This window comes from Ranitomeya imitator, chromosome 3, assembly GCF_032444005.1.
Source record: "Ranitomeya imitator isolate aRanImi1 chromosome 3, aRanImi1.pri, whole genome shotgun sequence".
Lineage (NCBI taxonomy): Eukaryota > Metazoa > Chordata > Amphibia > Anura > Dendrobatidae > Ranitomeya > Ranitomeya imitator.
Genome location: NC_091284.1, coordinates 844521351 through 844540334, shown reverse-complemented (window position 1 = coordinate 844540334; position 18984 = coordinate 844521351). Strand labels below are relative to the sequence as shown.

General features: G+C 46.8%; 1 protein-coding gene across 1 annotated transcript in view; it reads right to left on the bottom strand.

Annotated features, from left to right (window-relative positions):
• DNHD1 (dynein heavy chain domain 1) overlaps positions 1 to 18984 on the bottom strand; it is a 349228-nt gene that overhangs the window by 69013 nt on the left and 261231 nt on the right. The window contains exon 30 of the mRNA XM_069760007.1: positions 15540 to 15971. Coding sequence (XP_069616108.1) covers positions 15540 to 15971 — 432 coding nt within the window. The remainder of the gene's footprint in view (positions 1 to 15539; positions 15972 to 18984) is intronic.

The window sequence follows — 18984 nt, the reverse complement described above, 5'->3', positions numbered from 1 at the left end:
CGTGGTCTTTTTGTAGGTTTTTGTGCTGACCGCAAAGAAACCTTTCCTATCCTCAGTCTGTTCAGTAAGTCGGGCCTCACTTTGCTAAATCTATTTCATCTCTGTGTTTGTATTTTCATCTTTACTCACAGTCATTATATGTGGGGGGCTGCCTTTTCCTTTGGGGAATTTCTCTCAGGCAAGGTAGGCTTTATTTTTCTATCTTCAGGGCTAGCTAGTTCCTTAGGCTGTGCCGAGTTGCATAGGGAGCGTTAGGAGCAACCCACGGCTATTTCTAGTGTGTGTGATAGGATTAGGGATTGCGGTCAGCAGAGTTCCCACGTCCCAGAGCTCGTCCTTTATTATCAGTAACTATCAGGTTATTCTGTGTGCTCTCAACCACCAGGTCCATTATTGTCCTGACCACCAGGTCATAACAGTACAGGTGGCCCAAAGTACTAATGCATCTCAATAGAGGGATAAGAGAAGTTCTGAGACCATTTTTTTTTCTTTGCAGTGTGTTTTGTCTCTCTTTTTCCCTTTACCTCTGGGTGGTTCAGGACACAGGTGTAAACATGGACATTCAAGGTCTGTCCTCTTGGATGGATAATCTCACTACAAGGGTACAAAACATTCAAGATTTTGTGGTTCAGAATCCGATGTCAGAGCCTAGGATTCCAATTCCTGATTTGTTTTTTGGTGATAGATCTAAGTTCTTGAATTTCAAAAATAATTGTAAATTGTTTCTTGCCTTGAAACCTCGCTCCTCAGGTGACCCTGTTCAACAAGTAAAGATCATTATTTCTTTGTTACGTGGTGACCCTCAAGACTGGGCATTTTCCCTTGCGCCAGGAGATCCGGCATTGTGTGATGTTGATGCGTTTTTCCTGGCGCTTGGATTGCTTTATGACGAACCTAATTCAGTGGATCAGGCAGAGAAAATCTTGCTGGCTCTGTGTCAGGGTCAGGATGAAGCGGAAATGTATTGTCAGAAGTTTAGAAAGTGGTCTGTGCTCACTCAGTGGAATGAATGTGCCCTGGCAGCAATCTTCAGAAAGGGTCTCTCTGAAGCCCTTAAGGATGTCATGGTGGGATTTCCCATGCCTGCTGGTCTGAATGAGTCTATGTCTTTGGCCATTCAGATCGATCGACGCTTGCGTGAGCGTAAAGCTGTGCACCATTTGGCGGTACTATCTGAGCATGGGCCTGAGCCTATGCAATGTGATAGGACTTTGACCAGAGTTGAACGGCAAGAACACAGACGTCGGAATGGGCTATGTTTTTACTGTGGTGGTTCCACTCATGTTATCTCCGATTGTCCTAAGAGCACTAAGCGGTTCGCTAGGTCTGCCACCATTGGTACGGTACAGTCTAAATTTCTATTGTCCGTTACTCTGATTTGCTCTTTGTCATCCTATTCTGTCATGGCATTTGTGGATTCAGGCGCTGCCCTGAATTTGATGGACTTGGAGTATGCTAGGCCCTGTGGTTTTTTCTTGGAGCCCTTGCAGTATCCTATTCCATTGAGAGGAATTGATGCTACGCCTTTGGCCAAGAATAAGCCTCAGTAGTGGACCCAATTGACCATGTGCATGGGTCCTGCACATCAGGAGGATATCCGCTTTCTGGTGTTGCATAATCTGCATGATGTGGTCGTTTTGGGGTTGCCATGGCTACAGGTTCATAATCCAGTATTGGACTGGAAATCTATGTCTGTGTTCAGCTGGGGTTGCCAGGGGGTACATGGTGATGTTCCATTTTTGTCAATTTCGTCTTCCACTCCTTCTGAAGTTCCAGAGTTTTTGTCGGATTATCGGGATGTATTTGATGAGCCCAAAGCCAGTGCCCTACCTTCACATAGGGATTGTGATTGTGCAATTAATTTGATTCCTGGTAGTAACTTTCCTAAGGGCCGATTGTTCAATTTATCTGTGCCAGAACACGCCGCTATGTGGAGTTATATAAAGGAATCCTTGGAGAAAGGCCATATTCGCCCGTCGTCATCACCGTTAGGAGCAGGGTTCTTTTTTGTGGCCAAGAAGGATGGTTCTTTGAGACCTTGTATTGATTACCGCCTTCTTAATAAAATTACAGTCAAATTTCAGTATCCTTTGCCGTTGCTGTCTGATTTGTTTGCTCTTATTAAAGGGACTAGTTGGTTCACCAAGATAGATCTTCGAGGGGCGTATAATCTTGTGCGTATTAAACAAGGCGATGAATGGAAAACTGCATTTAATACGCCCGAGGGCCATTTTGAGTACCTGGTTATGCCATTCGGGCTTTCCAATGCTCCATCAGTATTTCAGTCCTTTATGCATGACATCTTCCGAGAGTACCTGGATAAATTCCTGATTGTGTATTTGGATGATATTTTGATCTTTTCGGATGATTGGGAGTCTCACGTGAAGCAGGTCAGAATAGTGTTCCAGGTCCTTCGTGCGAATTCCTTGTTTGTGAAGGGGTCAAAGTGTCCCTTTGGAGTTCAGAAGGTTTCATTTTTGGGGTTCATTTTTTCCCCTTCTACTATCGAGATGGACCCTGTTAAAGTCCAGGCCATTTACGATTGGACTCAGCCGACATCTGTGAAGAGCTTGCAAAAGTTCCTGGGCTTTGCTAATTTTTACCGTCGCTTCATCGCTAATTTTTCTAGTGTTGCTAAACCGTTGACTGATTTGACCAAGAAGGGTGCTGATGTGGTCAATTAGTCTTCTGCAGCTGTAGAGGCTTTTCAGGAGTTGAAGCGTCGTTTTTCTTCTGCCCCTGTGTTGTGCCAGCCAGATGTTTCGCTCCAGTTTCAGGTTGAGGTTGATGCTTCTGAGATTGGAGCAGGGGCTGTTTTGTCGCAAAGAAGTTCTGATGGCTCGGTGATGAAGCCATGTGCTTTCTTTTCTAGAAAGTTTTCGCCTGCTGAGCATAATTATGATGTTGGTAATCGAGAGTTGTTGGCCATGAAGTGGGCATTCGAGGAGTGGCGTCATTTACTTGAAGGAGCCAAGCATCGCGTGGTGGTCTTGACAGATCACAAGAATTTGACTTATCTTGAGTCTGCCAAACGGTTGAATCCGAGACAGGCTCGATGGTCGTTATTTTTCTCCCGTTTTGATTTTGTGGTTTCGTACCTTCCGGGCTCTAAGAATGTGAAGGCTGATGCCCTGTCAAGGAGTTTTGTGCCTGACTCTCCGGGTGTTCCTGAGCCGGCGGGTATTCTCAAAGAGGGGGTAATTTTGTCTGCCATCTCCCCTGATTTGCGGCGGGTGCTGCAAAAATTTCAGGCTGAAAGACCTGACCGTTGCCCAGCGGAGAAACTGTTTGTCCCTGATAGATGGACTAGTAGAGTTATCTCTGAGATTCATTGTTCAGTGTTGGCTGGGCATCCTGGAATCTTTGGTACCAGAGATTTAGTGGCTAGATCCTTTTGGTGGCCGTCTTTGTCACAGGATGTGCGTTCTTTTGTGCAGTCCTGTGGGACTTGTGCTCGGGCTAAGCTCTGCTGTTCTTGTGCCAGTGGGTTGCTTTTGCCCTTGCCGGTCCCGAAGAGACCCTGGACGCATATTTCTATGGATTTTATTTCGGATCTCCCCGTCTCTCAAAAGATGTCGGTCATTTGGGTGGTTTGTGATCGCTTGTCTAAGATGGTCCATTTGGTACCTTTGTCTAAATTGCCTTCCTCCTCTGATTTGGTGCCATTATTTTTCCAGCATGTGGTTCGTTTACATGGCATTCCAGAGAATATCGTTTCTGACAGAGGTTCCCAGTTTGTTTCGAGGTTTTGGCGATCCTTTTGTGCTAGGATGGGCATTGATTTGTCTTTTTCCTCGGCTTTCCATCCTCAGACAAATGGCCAAACCGAACGAACTAATCAAACTTTGGAAACATATCTGAGATGCTTTGTTTCTGCTGATCAGGATGATTGGGTGTCCTTTTTGCCGTTGGCTGAGTTCGCCCTTAATAATCGGGCCAGCTCGGCTACTTTGGTTTCGCCGTTTTTCTGCAATTCTGGTTTCCATCCTCGTTTCTTTTCAGGGCAGGTTGAGTCTTCGGACTGTCCTGGTGTAGATACTGTGGTGGATAGGTTGCAGCAGATTTGGACTCATGTGGTGGACAATTTGACATTGTCCCAGGAGAAGGCTCAACGTTTCGCTAACCGCCGGCACTGTGTGGGTCCCCGACTTCGTGTTGGGGATTTGGTTTGGTTGTCGTCTCGTTATGTTCCTATGAAGGTTTCCTCTCCTAAGTTTAAGCCTCGTTTCATTGGTCCGTATAAGATTTCTGAGGTTATCAATCCTGTGTCATTTCGTTTGGCCCCTTCCTGCTTCTTTTGCCATCCATAATGTGTTTCATAGGTCGTTATTGCGGAGATACGTGGCGCCTGTGGTTCCATCCGTTGATCCTCCTGCCCCGATGTTGGTTGAGGGGGAGTTGGAGTATGTGGTGGAGAAGATTTTGGATTCTCGTATTTCGAGACGGAAACTCCAGTACCTGGTCAAGTGGAAGGGTTATGGTCAGGAAGATAATTCCTGGGTTTTTGCCTCTGATGTTCATGCTGCCGATTTGGTTCGTGCCTTTCATTTGGCTCATCGTGGTTGGCCTGGGGGCTCTGGTGAGGGTTCGGTGACCCCTCCTCAAGGGGGGGTACTATTGTGAATTCTGTTGTCGGGCTCCCTCCCGTGGTCATGAATGGTACTTCGGCTGGTTCTGTCCATGGACTTCCTCTGGTGGGTGTTTCTGAGTTTCCTTCTACAGGTGACGAGGTTAATTCGTTAGCTGGCTGCTCTATTTAACTCCACTTAGATCTTTGCTCCATGCCACCTGTCAATGTTCCAGTATTGGTCTAGTTCACTCCTGGATCGTTCTTGTGACCTGTCTTCCCAGCAGAAGCTAAGTTCCTGCTTGTATTTCTTTGGTTTGCTATTTTTCTGTCCAGCTTGCTATTTTTATTGTTGTCTTGCTTGGTGGAAGCTCTGGGACGCAGAGGGAGCGCCTCCGTACCGTGAGTCGGTGCGGAGGGTCTTTTTGCGCCCTCTGCGTGGTCTTTTTGAAGGTTTTTGTGCTGACCACAAAGCAACCTTTCCTATCCTCAGTCTGTTCAGTAAGTCGGGCCTCACTTTGCTAAATCTATTTCATCTCTGTGTTTGTATTTTCATCTTTACTCACAGTCATTATATGTGTCTCTGAGGCAAGGTAGGCTTTATTTTTCTATCTTCAGGGCTAGCTAGTTCCTTAGGCTGTGCCGAGTTGCATAGGGAGCATTAGGAGCAATCCACGGCTATTTCTAGTGTGTGTGATAGGATTAGGGATTGCGGTCAGCAGAGTTCCCACGTCCCAGAGCTTGTCCTTATTATCAGTAACTATCAGGTCATTCCGTGTGCTCTTAACCACCAGGTCCATTATTGTCCTGACCACCAGGTCATAACAATATCCCCCGTAATACCACCGCCACATCCACAGCACGTCCCCATAATACCACCCCCACATTCACAGCCTATCCCCTTTAAAATCAAAGCTACATCCACAGCATGTCCCCAGTGGCAGGCTTTGTGCCTCTTCTGCAGCAGTGGCCGTGCTGTGTCCTTGTAGCCCTGTCCTATGTACACAATATATACTAAACAAAACTATAAACCAAACTCACAGATCTCAGACTTTTTCTGTGGACACAAAAGTCCTTTTTCTTTCCATTATTGATCACAATGCGTCTAGATCTGTTAGTGAGATCTTCTCCTCTGCTGAGATCATCATTCATCTCACCGTGCGGCAGATCCAGATGCAGATTACACACATGATTATTGCACAGGTGTGGCAGATCCAGATGCTGATTACACACAATTATTGCACAGGTGTGGCAGATCGAGATGCTGATCAGACACATGATTATTGCACAGGCATGGCAGAACCAGATGCTGATTACACACAATTATTGCACAGGTGTGGCAGTTCGAGATGCTGATCAGACACATGATTATTGCACAGGCATGGCAGATCCAGATGCTGATTACACACATGATTATTACACAGGTGTGGCAGATCCAGATGCTTATCAGACACATGATTATTGCACAGGTGTGGCAGATCTAGATGCTGATCAGACACATGATTATTGCACAGGCATGGCAGATCCAGATGCTTATCAGACACATGATTATTGCACAGGTGTGGCAGATCCAGATGCTGATCAGACACATGATTATTGCACAGGTGTGGCAGATCCAGATGCTGATCAGACACATGATTAATGCACAGGTGTGGCAGATCCAGATGCTGATCAGACACATGATTATTGAACAGGTGCGGCAGATCCAGATGCTGATTACACAAATGATTAATGCACAGGTGTGGCAGATCCAGATGCTGACAACACACATGATTATTGCACAGGTGTGGCAGATCCAGATGCTGATCAGACACATGATTATTGCACAGGTGTGGCAGATCCAGATGCTGATTACACACATGATTATTGCACAGGTGTGGCAGATCCAGATGCTGATCAGACACATGATTATTGCATAGGTGTGGCAGATCCAGATGCTGATCAGACACATGATTATTGCACAGGTGCGGCAGATCCAGATGCTGATTACACAAATGATTAATGCACAGGTGTGGCAGATCCAGATGCTGACAACACACATGATTATTGCACAGGTGTGGCAGATCCAGATGCTGATTACACACATGATTATTACACAGGTGTGGCAGATCCAGATGCTGATCAGACACATGATTATTGCACAGGTGTGGCAGATCCAGATGCTGATTACACACATGATTATTGCATAAGTGCGGCAGATCCAGTGTTTTTCTCCTGGAACGTGGGGCTGTGTGTTATCCTGCTGCAACGTGGGGCCATGTGTTATCCTGCTGCAACGTGGGGCCGTGTGTTATCCTGCTGTAATGTGGGGTCGTGCGTTGTCCTGCTGCAACTAGTGGCCGTGCGCTATTCTGCTGCAACTAGTGGCCGTGCGTTATCCTGCTGCAATGTGGGGCCGTGCGTTATCCTGCTGCAATGTGGGGTCGTGCTTTATGCTGCTGCAATGTGGGGCCGTGCGTTATCCTGCTGCAATGTGGGGCTGTGCTTTATGCTCCTGCAATGTGGGGCCGTGCGTTATCCTGCTGCAACGTGGAGTCATGTGTTATCCTGCTGAAACATGGGGTCATGCGTTATCCTGCTGAATCGTGGGGCTGTGCGTTATCTGCTGGAAATGTGGGGCCGTGCTTTATACTGCTGCAATGAAGGGCCGTGCATTATCCTGCTGCAACGTCGGCCGTGCGTTATCCTGCTGAAATGTGGGGCTATGCATTATCCTGCTGCAACGTGGGGCCGTGCGCTATCTTGCTGCAACGCAGTGCCGTGCATTAGCCTGTTGCAATTTGAGGCAGTACGTTATGCTTCAGCGTGCGGTCATGCGTTATCCTGCTGCAACATGGGGCCGTACGTTATCCTTCTGCAACATGGGGTGATGGCCGTGGCACAATAGCCTCAGGATTTCATCACGGTCTCTTTATGCATTCACAATGGCATCAATAAAATGCACGTGTGTTCGTTGTCCATAACATACATCTGCCCGTACCATAACCCCACTGCCACCATGGGCCACTCCATTCACATCAGCAGACCGCTCACCCACACAACGCCATAAATGTAGTCTGCCATCTGCACTGTACAGTGAAAATGGGGATTCATCTGTGATGAAAACATGTGTCCAAAGTGCCCAACGTCAACGAATGTCAGCATTAACCCAGTGAAGTCAGTTACCACAATGGGCTGCAGTCAGGTGGAGACCCCGATGAGGATGACGAGCTGCAGTCAGGTGGAGACCACGATGTTGACGATGAGCTGCAGTCAGGTGGAGACCCCAATGGGCACGACGATCTGCAGTCAGGTGGAGACCCTGATGAGGATGATGGGCTGCAGTCAAGTGGAGACCTCGATGAGGATGATGAGCTGCAATCAGGTGGAGACCCCGATGAGGACAATGGGCTGTAACCAGGTGGAGACCCCAATAAGGTCAATGGACTGCAGTCAGATGGAGACCCCGGTGAGAAGGATGCTGAGCTGCAGTCAGGTGGAGATCCTGGTGAGGATGATGAGCTGAAGTCAGGTGAAGACTCAGATGAGGATGATGAGCTGCAGTCATGTGGAGACCCCAGTGAGGATAATGAGCTGAAGGCAGGTGGAGACCACGATGAGAACAATGGGCTGCAGTCAGGTGGAGACCCCGATGAAAATGACAAGCTAAAGTCACGTGGAGTGTTGTGAATTCTGTGGCCAAGCTCCCTCCTGTGGTCATGAGTGGTAATTCGGCTGGTTCTGTCTATGAGCTTCATTTGGTGGATGAGAGTGGTACTGCGGCTTCTGAGTTTCCTTCCTCAGGTGATGAGGTTAAGTCGTTAGGTGCTGCTCTATTTAACTCCACCTAGTGCTTTGATCCTGGCCTCCAGTCAATGTTCTAGTATTGGTCTTGCTTTCTCCTGGATCGTTCCTGTGGCCGTTCTATCCTGCATAAGCTAAGTTTTGCTTGTGTTATTTTTGTTTGCTATTTTTTCTGTCCAGCTTGCTATATTGGTTTTTCTTGCTTGCTGGAAGCTCTGGGACGCAGAGGGAGCACCTCCGTACCGTTAGTCGGTGCGGAGGGTCTTTTTGCCCCCTCTGCGTGGTTGTTTGTAGGGTTTTGTGTTGACCGCAAAGCAATCTTTCCTATCTTCGGTCTGTTCAGTAAGTTGGGCCTCACTTTGCTAAATCTATTTCATCTCTGCGTTTGTATTTTCATCTCAACTCACAGTCATTATATGTGGGGGGCTGCCTTTTCCTTTGGGGTATTTCTCTGAGGCAAGGTAGGCTTATTTTTCTTTCTTAGGGCTAGCTAGTTTCTCAGGCTGTGCTCGAGGCGCCTAGGTCTGGTCAGGAGCGCTCCACGGCTACCTCTAGTGTGGTATGATAGGATTAGGGATTGCAGTCAGCAGAGTTCCCACGTCTCAGAGCTCGTCCTATGTTTTTGGTAATTGTCAGGTCACTTTGTGTGCTCTGAACTTCAAGGTCCATTGTGGTTCTGAATCTCCTGCTCATAACAGTACTGGAGGCCCAAAGTACTAATGCTTCTCAATAGAGGGAAAAGAGAAGTTCTGAGACCTTTTTTTTTTCTTTGCACTGTGTTCTGTCTTTCTTTTCCCCTTTACATCAGGGTGGTTCAGAACACAGGTGTGGACATGGACATTCAGGGTCTGTCCTCTTTGATGGATAATCTCGCTATAAATGTACAGAATATTCAAGATTTAGTGGTTCAGAATCCTATGTTAGAACCTAAGATTCCTATTCCTGAGTTATTTTCTGGAGATAGAGCTAAGTTTTTGAATTTTAAAAATAATTGTAAACTATTTCTGGCTTTGAAACCCCGCTCTTCTGGTGACCCAGTTCAAAAAGTTAAGATCATTATTTCTTTATTACGTGGCGACCCTCAAGATTGGGCATTTTCCCTTGCGCCAGGAGATCCTGCATTATGTAATATTGATGCGTTTTTTCTGGCGCTCGGATTGCTGTACGATGAACCTAATTCAGTGGATCAGGCAGAGAAAATCTTGCTGGCTCTGTGTCAGGATCAGGATGAGATAGAGATTTATTGTCAGAAGTTTAGAAAGTGGTCCGTGCTCACTCAATGGAATGAATGTGCGCTGGCAGCTATTTTCAGAAAGGGTCTCTCTGAAGCCCTTAAGGATGTCATGGTGGGATTTCCTATGCCTGCTGGTCTGAATGAGTCTATGTCTTTGGCCATTCAGATCGGTCGACGCTTGCGTGAGCGTAAATCTGTGCACCATTTGGCGGTATTATCTGAGCATAAACCTGAGCCTATGCAGTGCGATAGGACTTTGACCAGAGCTGAAAGGCAAGAACACAGACGTCAGAATGGGCTGTGTTTCTACTGTGGTGATTCCACTCATGCTATCTCCGATTGTCCTAAGAGCACTAAGCGGTTCACTAGGTCTGCCACCATTGGTATGGTACAGTCGAAATTTCTTTTGTCCGTTACTTTGATTTGCTCTTTGTCTTCCTATTCGGTCATGGCATTTGTGGATTCAGGCGCTGCCCTGAATTTGATGGACTTGGAGTTTGCTAGGCGCTGTGGGTTTGTCTTGGATCCCTTGCAGTGTCCTATTCCGTTGAGAGGAATTGATGCTACGCCTTTGGCCAAGAATAAGCCTCAGTACTGGACCCAACTGACCATGTGCATGGCTCCTGCGCACCAGGAGGATATTCGCTTTCTGGTGTTGCATGGTCTGCATGATGTGGTCGTGTTGGGGTTGCCATGGCTACAAGTCCATAACCCAGTATTAGATTGGAAATCAATGTCTGTGTCCAGCTGGGGTTGTCAGGGGGTACATGGTGATGTTTCATTTCTGTCTATCTCATCATCCACCCCATCTGAGGTCACAGAGTTCTTGTCTGATTACCGGGATGTATTCGATGAGCCCAAGTCCAATGCCCTACCTCCGCATAGGGATTGTGATTGTGCTATCGATTTGATTCCTGGTAGTAAGTTTCCTAAGGGTCGACTGTTTAATTTATCTGTACCTGAGCACGCCGCTATGCGGAGTTACGTGAAGGAGTCTTTGGAGAAGGGTCATATTCACCCGTCATCATCGCCATTGGGAGTGGGGTTCTTTTTTGTGGCCAAGAAGGATGGTTCGCTGAGACCTTGTATTGATTACCGCCTTCTAAATAAAATTACGGTCAAATTTTAGTACCCCTTGCCGCTGCTGTCTGATTTGTTTGCTCGGATTAAGGGGGCTAGTTGGTTCACCAAGATAGATCTTCGTGGTGCATATAATCTTGTGCGTATTAAACGGGGCGATGAATGGAAAACAGCATTTAATACGCCCGAAGGCCATTTTGAGTACCTGGTTATGCCATTCGGGCTTTCTAATGCTCCATCAGTGTTTCAGTCCTTTATGCATGACATCTTCCGAGAGTACCTGGATAAATTCCTGATTTGTGTACTTGGATGATATTTTGGTCTTCTCGGATGATTGGGAGTCTCATGTGAAGCAGGTCAGAATGGTGTTCCAGGTCCTGCGTGCTAATTCTTTGTTTGTGAAGGGGTCAAAGTGTCTCTTTGGTGTTCAGAAGGTTTCATTTTTGGGGTTCATTTTTTCTCCTTCTACTATCGAGATGGACCCTGTTAAAGTTCAGGCCATTTATGATTGGACTCAGCCAACATCTCTGAAGAGTTTGCAGAAGTTCCTGGGCTTTGCTAATTTTAATCGTCGCTTCATCAATAATTTTTCTAGTATTGCTAAACCGTTTACTGATTTAACCAAGAAGGGTGCTGATGTGGTCAATTGGTCTTCTGCTGCTGTGGAAGCTTTTTAGGAGTTGAAGCGTCGTTTTTCTTCTGCCCCAGTGTTGTGCCAACCAGATGTTTCGCTTCCGTTCCAGGTCGAGGTTGATGCTTCTGAAATTGGAGCAGGGGCTGTTTTGTCGCAGAGAAGTTCTGATTGCTCGGTGATGAAACCATGCGCCTTCTTTTCCAGGAAATTTTCGCCTGCTGAGCGAAATTATGATGTTGGCAATCGAGAGTTGCTAGCCATGAAGTGGGCATTTGAGGAGTGGCGTCATTGGCTTGAAGGAGCTAAGCATCGCGTGGTGGTCTTGACTGATCACAAGAACTTGACTTATCTCGAGTCTGCCAAACGGTTGAATCCTAGACAGGCTCGTTGGTCGCTGTTTTTCTCCCGTTTTGATTTTGTGGTTTCGTACCTTCCGGGCTCTAAAAATGTGAAGGCGGATGCCCTGTCTAGGAGTTTTGTGCCCGATTCTCCGGGTTTGCCTGAGCCGGCGGGTATTCTCAAAGAGGGGGTAATTTTGTCTGCCATCTCCCCTGATTTGCGGGGGGTGCTGCAAAAATTTCAGGCTAATAGACCTGACCGTTGCCCAGCGGAGAAACTGTTTGTCCCTGATAGGTGGACGAATAAAGTTATTTCTGAGGTTCATTGTTCGGTGTTGGCTGGTCATCCTGGAATCTTTGGTACCAGAGATTTGGTGGCTAGATCCTTTTGGTGGCCGTCTCTGTCGCGGGATGTGAGTTCTTTTGTGCAGTCCTGTGGGATTTGTGCTCGGGCTAAGCCCTGCTGTTCTCGTGCCAGTGGGTTGCTTTTGCCCTTGCCGGTCCCGAAGAGGCCTTGGACACATATCTCTATGGATTTTATTTCGGATCTCCCCGTCTCTCAAAGAATGTCGGTCATTTGGGTGGTTTGTGATCGCTTCTCTAAGATGGTCCATTTGGTGCCCTTGTCTAAATTGCCTTCCTCCTCTGATTTGGTGCCACTGTTTTTCCAGCATGTGGTTCGTTTACATGGTATTCCAGAGAACATCGTTTCTGACAGAGGTTCCCAGTTTGTTTCGAGGTTTTGGCGAGACTTTTGTGCTAGGATGGGCATTGATTTGTCTTTTTCCTCGGCTTTCCATCCTCAGACAAATGGCCAGACTGAACGAACCAATCAGACCTTGGAAACATATCTGAGATGTTTTGTTTCTGCTGATCAGGATGATTGGGTGTCCTTTTTGCATTTGGCTGAGTTCGCCCTTAATAATCGGGCCAGCTCGGCTACTTTGGTTTCGCCGTTTTTCTGCAATTCTGGGTTCCACCCTCGTTTCTCTTCAGGGCAGGTTGAGTCTTCGGACTGGAAACAGGAACAGGAACAGGAACACATGGGCTACTTGCACAGTGAACAAGTCTGTATGATCATGTTCACACACCACCAAGAAACCTGAAGACACAAAAGAGAATAGTAAAACCAAAAACACTCAGTTTGAAAAAATGTTGCGGTAATCCGCAAGTGCTAGTAAAAGATGTAAAAAAACAGGGTATTTGGTTGATACGTTTTTTGCAAAAAATGTATACTAAGCTGCTCTACCAAACTTCACGGTATACCCTTATCAGAGCAGTCCTAACTAATGTATGCAATCCCTATCTGATGTATTTAAAAACCTGATCATCTGTATATTACCTGTGTGAACAGGGTTCAGAGAGGAAAAATCCATGTGTGCATACAGGGTAGAACAGCTTTTGTGCAGATAGCCCAAGAGGAGTGGTGGAACTCCCCAGTCTTGTAGACACAAGAGAACAATTATGGAAACAGGAACACATGGGCTACTTGCACAGTGAACAAGTCTGTATGATCATGTTCACACACCACCAAGCTGTTCTACCCTGTATGCACACATGGATTTTTCCTCTCTGAACCCTGTATTTTGCAAAAAACGTATCAACCAAATACCCTGTTTTTTTACATCTTTTACTAGCACTTGCGGATTACTGCAACATTTTTTCAAACTGAGTGTTTTTGGTTTTACTATTCTCTTTTGTGTCTTCATGAGTCTTCGGACTGTCCTGGTGTGGATACTGTGGTGGATAGGTTGCAGCAGATTTGGACTCATGTAGTGGACAATTTGACTTTGTCCCAGGAGAAGGCTCAACGTTTCGCTAACCGCAGGCGCTGTGTGGGTCCCCGACTTCGTGTTGGGGATCTGGTTTGGTTATCTTCTCGTCATATTCCTATGAAGGTTTCCTCTCCTAAGTTTAAACCTCGTTTCATTGGTCCGTATAGGATTTCTGAGGTTCTTAATCCTGTGTCTTTTCGTTTGACCCTTCCAGCTTCTTTTTCCATCCATAACGTGTTTCATAGGTCATTGTTGCGGAGATACGTGGCACCTGTGGTTCCATCTATTGATCCTCCTGCTCCGGTTTTGGTTGAAGGGGATTTGGAGTATATAGTGGAGAAGATTTTGGATTCTCGTGTTTCGAGACGGAAACTCCAGTATCTGGTTAAGTGGAAAGGTTATGGTCAGGAAGATAATTCCTGGGTCTTTGCCTCTGATGTCCATGCTGCCGATCTGGTTCGTGCCTTTCATGTGGCTCATCCTGGTCGGCCTGGGGGCTCTGGTGAGGGTTCGGTGACCCCTCCTCAAGGGGGGGGTACTGTTGTGAATTCTGTGGCCAAGCTCCCTCCTGTGGTCGTGAGTGGTACTTCGGCTGGTTCTGTCTATGAGCTTCCTTTGGTGGATGAGAGTGGTACTGCGGCTTCTGAGTTTCCTTCCTCAGGTGATGAGGTTAAGTCGTTAGGTGCTGCTCTATTTAACTCCACCTAGTGCTTTGATCCTGGCCTCCAGTCAATGTTCTAGTATTGGTCTTGCTTCGTCCTGGATCGTTCCTGTGGCCTGTCTTCCTGCATAAGCTAAGTTTTGCTTGTGTTATTTTTGTTTGCTATTTTTTCTGTCCAGCTTGCTTTTTGGTTTTTCTTGCTTGCTGGAAGCTCTGGGACGCAGAGGGAGCACCTCCGTACCGTTAGTCGGTGCGGAGGGTCTTTTTGCCCCCTCTGCGTGGTTGTTTGTAGGGTTTTGTGTTGACCGCAAAGCAATCTTTCCTATCTTCGGTCTGTTCAGTAAGTCGGGCCTCACTTTGCTAAATCTATTTCATCTCTGCGTTTGTATTTTCATCTCAACTCACAGTCATTATATGTGGGGGGCTGCCTTTTCCTTTGGGGTATTTCTCTGAGGCAAGGTAGGCTTATTTTTCTTTCTTAGGGCTAGCTAGTTTCTCAGGCTGTGCTCGAGGCGCATAGGACTGGTCAGGAGCGCTCCACGGCTACCTTTAGTGTGGTTGGATAGGATTAGGGATTGCGGTCAGCAGAGTTTCCACGTCTCAGAGCTCGTCCTATGTTTTTGGTAATTGTCAGGTCACTTTGTGTGCTCTGAACTTCAAGGTCCATTGTGGTTCTGAATCTCCTGCTCATAACAGTGGAGACTCCGATGTGGACAACGAGCTGCAGTCAGGTGGAGACCCCTGTGAGAAGGATGTTGTGCTGCAGTCAGGTGGAGACCCCGATGAGGATGACAAGCTGCAGTTAGGTGGAGACCCCAATGAGGACAACGAGAGCGCAGATGAGTTTCCCAGAGACGCTTTCTGACAGTTGGTGCAGAAATTCTTTGGTTATGCAGACCGATTGTTGCTGCAGCTGTCCGGGTGGCCGGTCTCAGACCATGTTGGAGAGAAGATGCTAGATGTTGAGGTCCTGGGCCTCTGTGGCTACACGTGGTCTGGCCTGAGATTGTGAGGCTGTACTGCCAAATTCTCTGAAACATCTTTGGAGACGGATTGTGGTGGAGAAATGAACATTCAATTCACGGCAGCAGTTCTGGTAGTCATTCCTGCAGTCAGCATGCCAACTGAACGCTCCCTCAAAAACGTACGACATCTGTGGAATTGTGCTGTGTGATAAAACTGCAGGTTTCAGAGGCCTTTTATTGTGGCAGCCTAAGGACCTGGACAATAATCATGTGTGTAACCAGCATCTGGATCTGCCGCACTGAGGTGGACATATGACCTCAGCAGAGGAGAAGATCTCACTAACAGATCTAGACACATTGTGATCAATATGGGAGAGAAAAAGGACTTTTGAGTCCAGAGAAAACGTCTTAGATCTTTGAATTCATCTCATGCAAAATGGGAGAAAAACCAAAGCGTTGGGTTCTATTTCTGCTCCATGTAACTGGTCTATCCTCCACTTACCTTTAAAGCTGCGGTCCAGGTGGTCAGATGGGGCTGTGCTCTGCTCTGACACTCTTGGGCCACAGCTCGCTTGCTCGTGATCTGCTGCAGATCTTTCTGTAGATCTCGTTCTGTGTCCTGTGCTGCCTGCAGATCCTTTGTGCTTTGGGTTTTGCGCATCTTCAGCTTTTCTTGCAGCAGCCTCTGCGCCGCCATCCTCTCTGCTGCCTGCAAATCTTCAGCTTCCAGCTGCAACAGTAGAGCCCTCCCCCGGTCCAAAGTACGGAGATTGCCACAGTAGCGCTGGAGACCCACGAGCCACTGGCAGAGGGACGCTGCGGCTGTGCTCACTGGCTGGACATGGTGGACATTAAATTCCGGTCTGTTTACTGCTCTGGTCAAGGAAGCAAAAATGCAGTCCGCCATCTTGTACCCATCGTAAAACTGCAAATCCTGGACAAAGACAAAATACAGTAATATTCCCATCACCCACCAATAACAGTAATATTCAACGGAGACCCTAACAAAAACCACCAGTAACACTCATACATCCTGTGGAATATCAGACGTTTACTGTCCAGTGGCCCACAGTCAGACTACACATAATGTAAGACATCAAACTGGAGGACGTTTCACTGGACAGGAACAGTCACAATACACTTTACATCCCGAAAAACATCAGATCGTTCCTGCCTCTCCTGAGTCCTGCAGTCGGCGAGACACATGACCGTTCCTGCCTCACTTCAGTCCTACAACCAGCAAGAGACATGACTGTTCCTGTCTCTCCTCAGTCCTACAGTCGGCGAGACAAGACCATTTTTCCTCTCCTCAATCCTACATCTTGTGAGACAACAGATCGTTCCTGCCTCTCCTCAGTCCTATAGTCAGCGAGACTCATGACCATTCCTGCCTCACCTCAGTCCTACAGTCGGCGAGACACATGACCGTTTCTGCCTGACCTCAGTCCTACAGTCGGCGAGACACATGACCGTTTCTGCCTGACCTCAGTCCTACACTCAACAAGACACATGACCATTCCTGCCTCACCTCAATCCTACAGTCAGCGAGACACTAACATTTTTGCCTCACCTCAGTTCTACAGTTAGCAAGACACATGACTGTTCCTGCCTCACCTCAGTCCTACAGTCAGCAAGACCCATGACTGTTCTTGTCTCTCCTCAGTCCTACAGTCGGCAAGACAACAGATTGTTCCGCTCTCACCTTAGTCCTACAGTTGGCGAGACCTATGACTGTTCCTGCCTCTCCTCAGTCCTACAGTCAGCGAGACATATGACCGTTCCTGCCTCACCTCAGTCCTACAGTCAGCAAGTCACATGACCGTTCCTGCCTCACCTCAATCCTACAGTTGGCGAGACACATGACTGTTCCTGGCTTTCCTCAGTCTTACAGTTGGCGAGACACATGACTGTTCCTGTCTCTCCCCAGTCTTACATTTGGCGAGACACATGACACATGACCGTTCCTGCCTCTTACAGTTGGCGAGTGTCATGTGTCTGGGTTCGAACCCTTGATCCTGTGCTTTGTGGTTGGCTTCTCTATTCGCTAAGCCGTAGCAAATACACCTTTTCACCGGGTGCTTATTGTCTATTATCCTTGCCTTAGTCTTTTTAGGTTAACAGGGGTTTACATTTGTCTGCCCTATCACCTTTTGGGTGCAACTTTATAGACTTCCCCCTGCTGGTATTTCCTGCTAGTAAAAATCTCATTTGGATGTCCAGCCTTACTGCTGTTGTTTATACCAGTCAGTGAAAGACCAGCTAGGGTTTATCTCTCTGCTTTTCACCCTGCACCTGTCTTCTGTTTCTTCTTTAGGAAGTAAATGGCACACTCTGTTGCAGAACGTATCTTATCTTCTCATTTTGTATTTTGTGGTTTGTTTTAACTCACTCTGGGATCTTTTGTATCTCAGTATACTTTCCCTTATGGAAGTGCATTGCACTCTTCTCCACCCTCCAGTTCCTTAGGAGGAACGTGAAACGCTCAACAGCTCTTCAGGAAGCATAGCTCTGAGCTGCCTTCGACTAGGATTTCTAGTCTGTACAGGAAATGGTTGGGTCAGTTGCAGTTTCAAGTGTTTTACCTATTTTCCCCTGTGAGTTGTTAAACAATCATAACATTATCACTAGCCCACTATGTTAGTGTGCTGAGAAGCCATCATGTGGACATCCTGGCAGCATAATTACGGTTCTTGTCTTTGGAGGTGGCGAACATCAAGTGGTAACAACAGCATGTGTTCTCCGTCCCAAATCCTTCTTCTGAGCTTAATGCAAATCTACCAGATCGGTCCCCATCGAAGCTAAGTTTTCCATCTTTCTTTCATCAAAAGAGTTGTATTTTCGTCCCAGACCTGCCTGATCCATAGGAGACAGTCAGCAGAAGGTCTTGTTCTGTCGTTGCTCTGTTTAGATTCTCAAGACTGGGCATTTTCTCTGCATGAGAATTCTCCAGTTGGCGCTTTTTTCTCTGCTTCGGGGCTCATTTATGATGACTCTGCTACAGAGTGTGCTGCAACAACAACTTTATCAGAGAGTATGTTACTGAATCAATGATCCGTAGGTTGGTTCAAGGAAGACGTAGTGTGGAGGACTACTGCTCTCAGGTCACACTCTGAGCAGGGGAGAACTCCTGGAATGACCCAGCTCGCCGCAGTTAATTCTGCCAGATACGAGATATGATGGTATATAGTCCCTCCTTGTTGTCCCTGAATGACGCCATGTCTCAGGCGATGTGTTTAGAAAGACGTCTTAGGGATAAGGACACATTTGATTTTGATTTCTACAAGTGTCTTTGGTTAACAAATCTGGAGTTAGTCACCTCTGCATTTGTTGACTCAGGTTCCACCTTAGATCTCATGGACAGTGATTTTGCTATCGAGGGTGTGTACAGTGTCACCTCTTGGGCATCCTGTTCAAGTATGCACAATTGATAATTCTCCCATTACCCAAAGTCATGGGTGTGAGAATGTGTGCATGAGAATGGGAGCGTTACATACAGAATCTATCTCATTCATGATGTTTCCTTCGTTACCAGCCACGGCTGTGTTGGGTAGGCCCTGGTTGGTGAAACACTATCCAACATCAATTGGGAGAATTGCAAAATTAAGTCTTGGGGTAATTTTTTGTTTTTCCAGTTGTTTATCTAAATCCCTGACATCTACGAAATCTCTTCTTCCAGATTATATTCAGGATTTGAGGATGTTTTCTCTGAGACAGAGTGTGAAGATCTTCACTCGCATAGGTCATTTCATTGTGCTATCAAGTTTATATCAGGGACCAAATAGCCTAAATCTCATCTGTTTAATCTCTCTTCCTAAAAGAGATGCCTTGAAAGAGTACAGTCAAAAGAGTCTCTCCAAGAGTCACATGAGGACTTCCACCTTTCAAGTCGCTGTGGGATTTTTTTTTGTTATGAAAAAAGATGCAGGGTTGCATCCAAGTTTGGATTT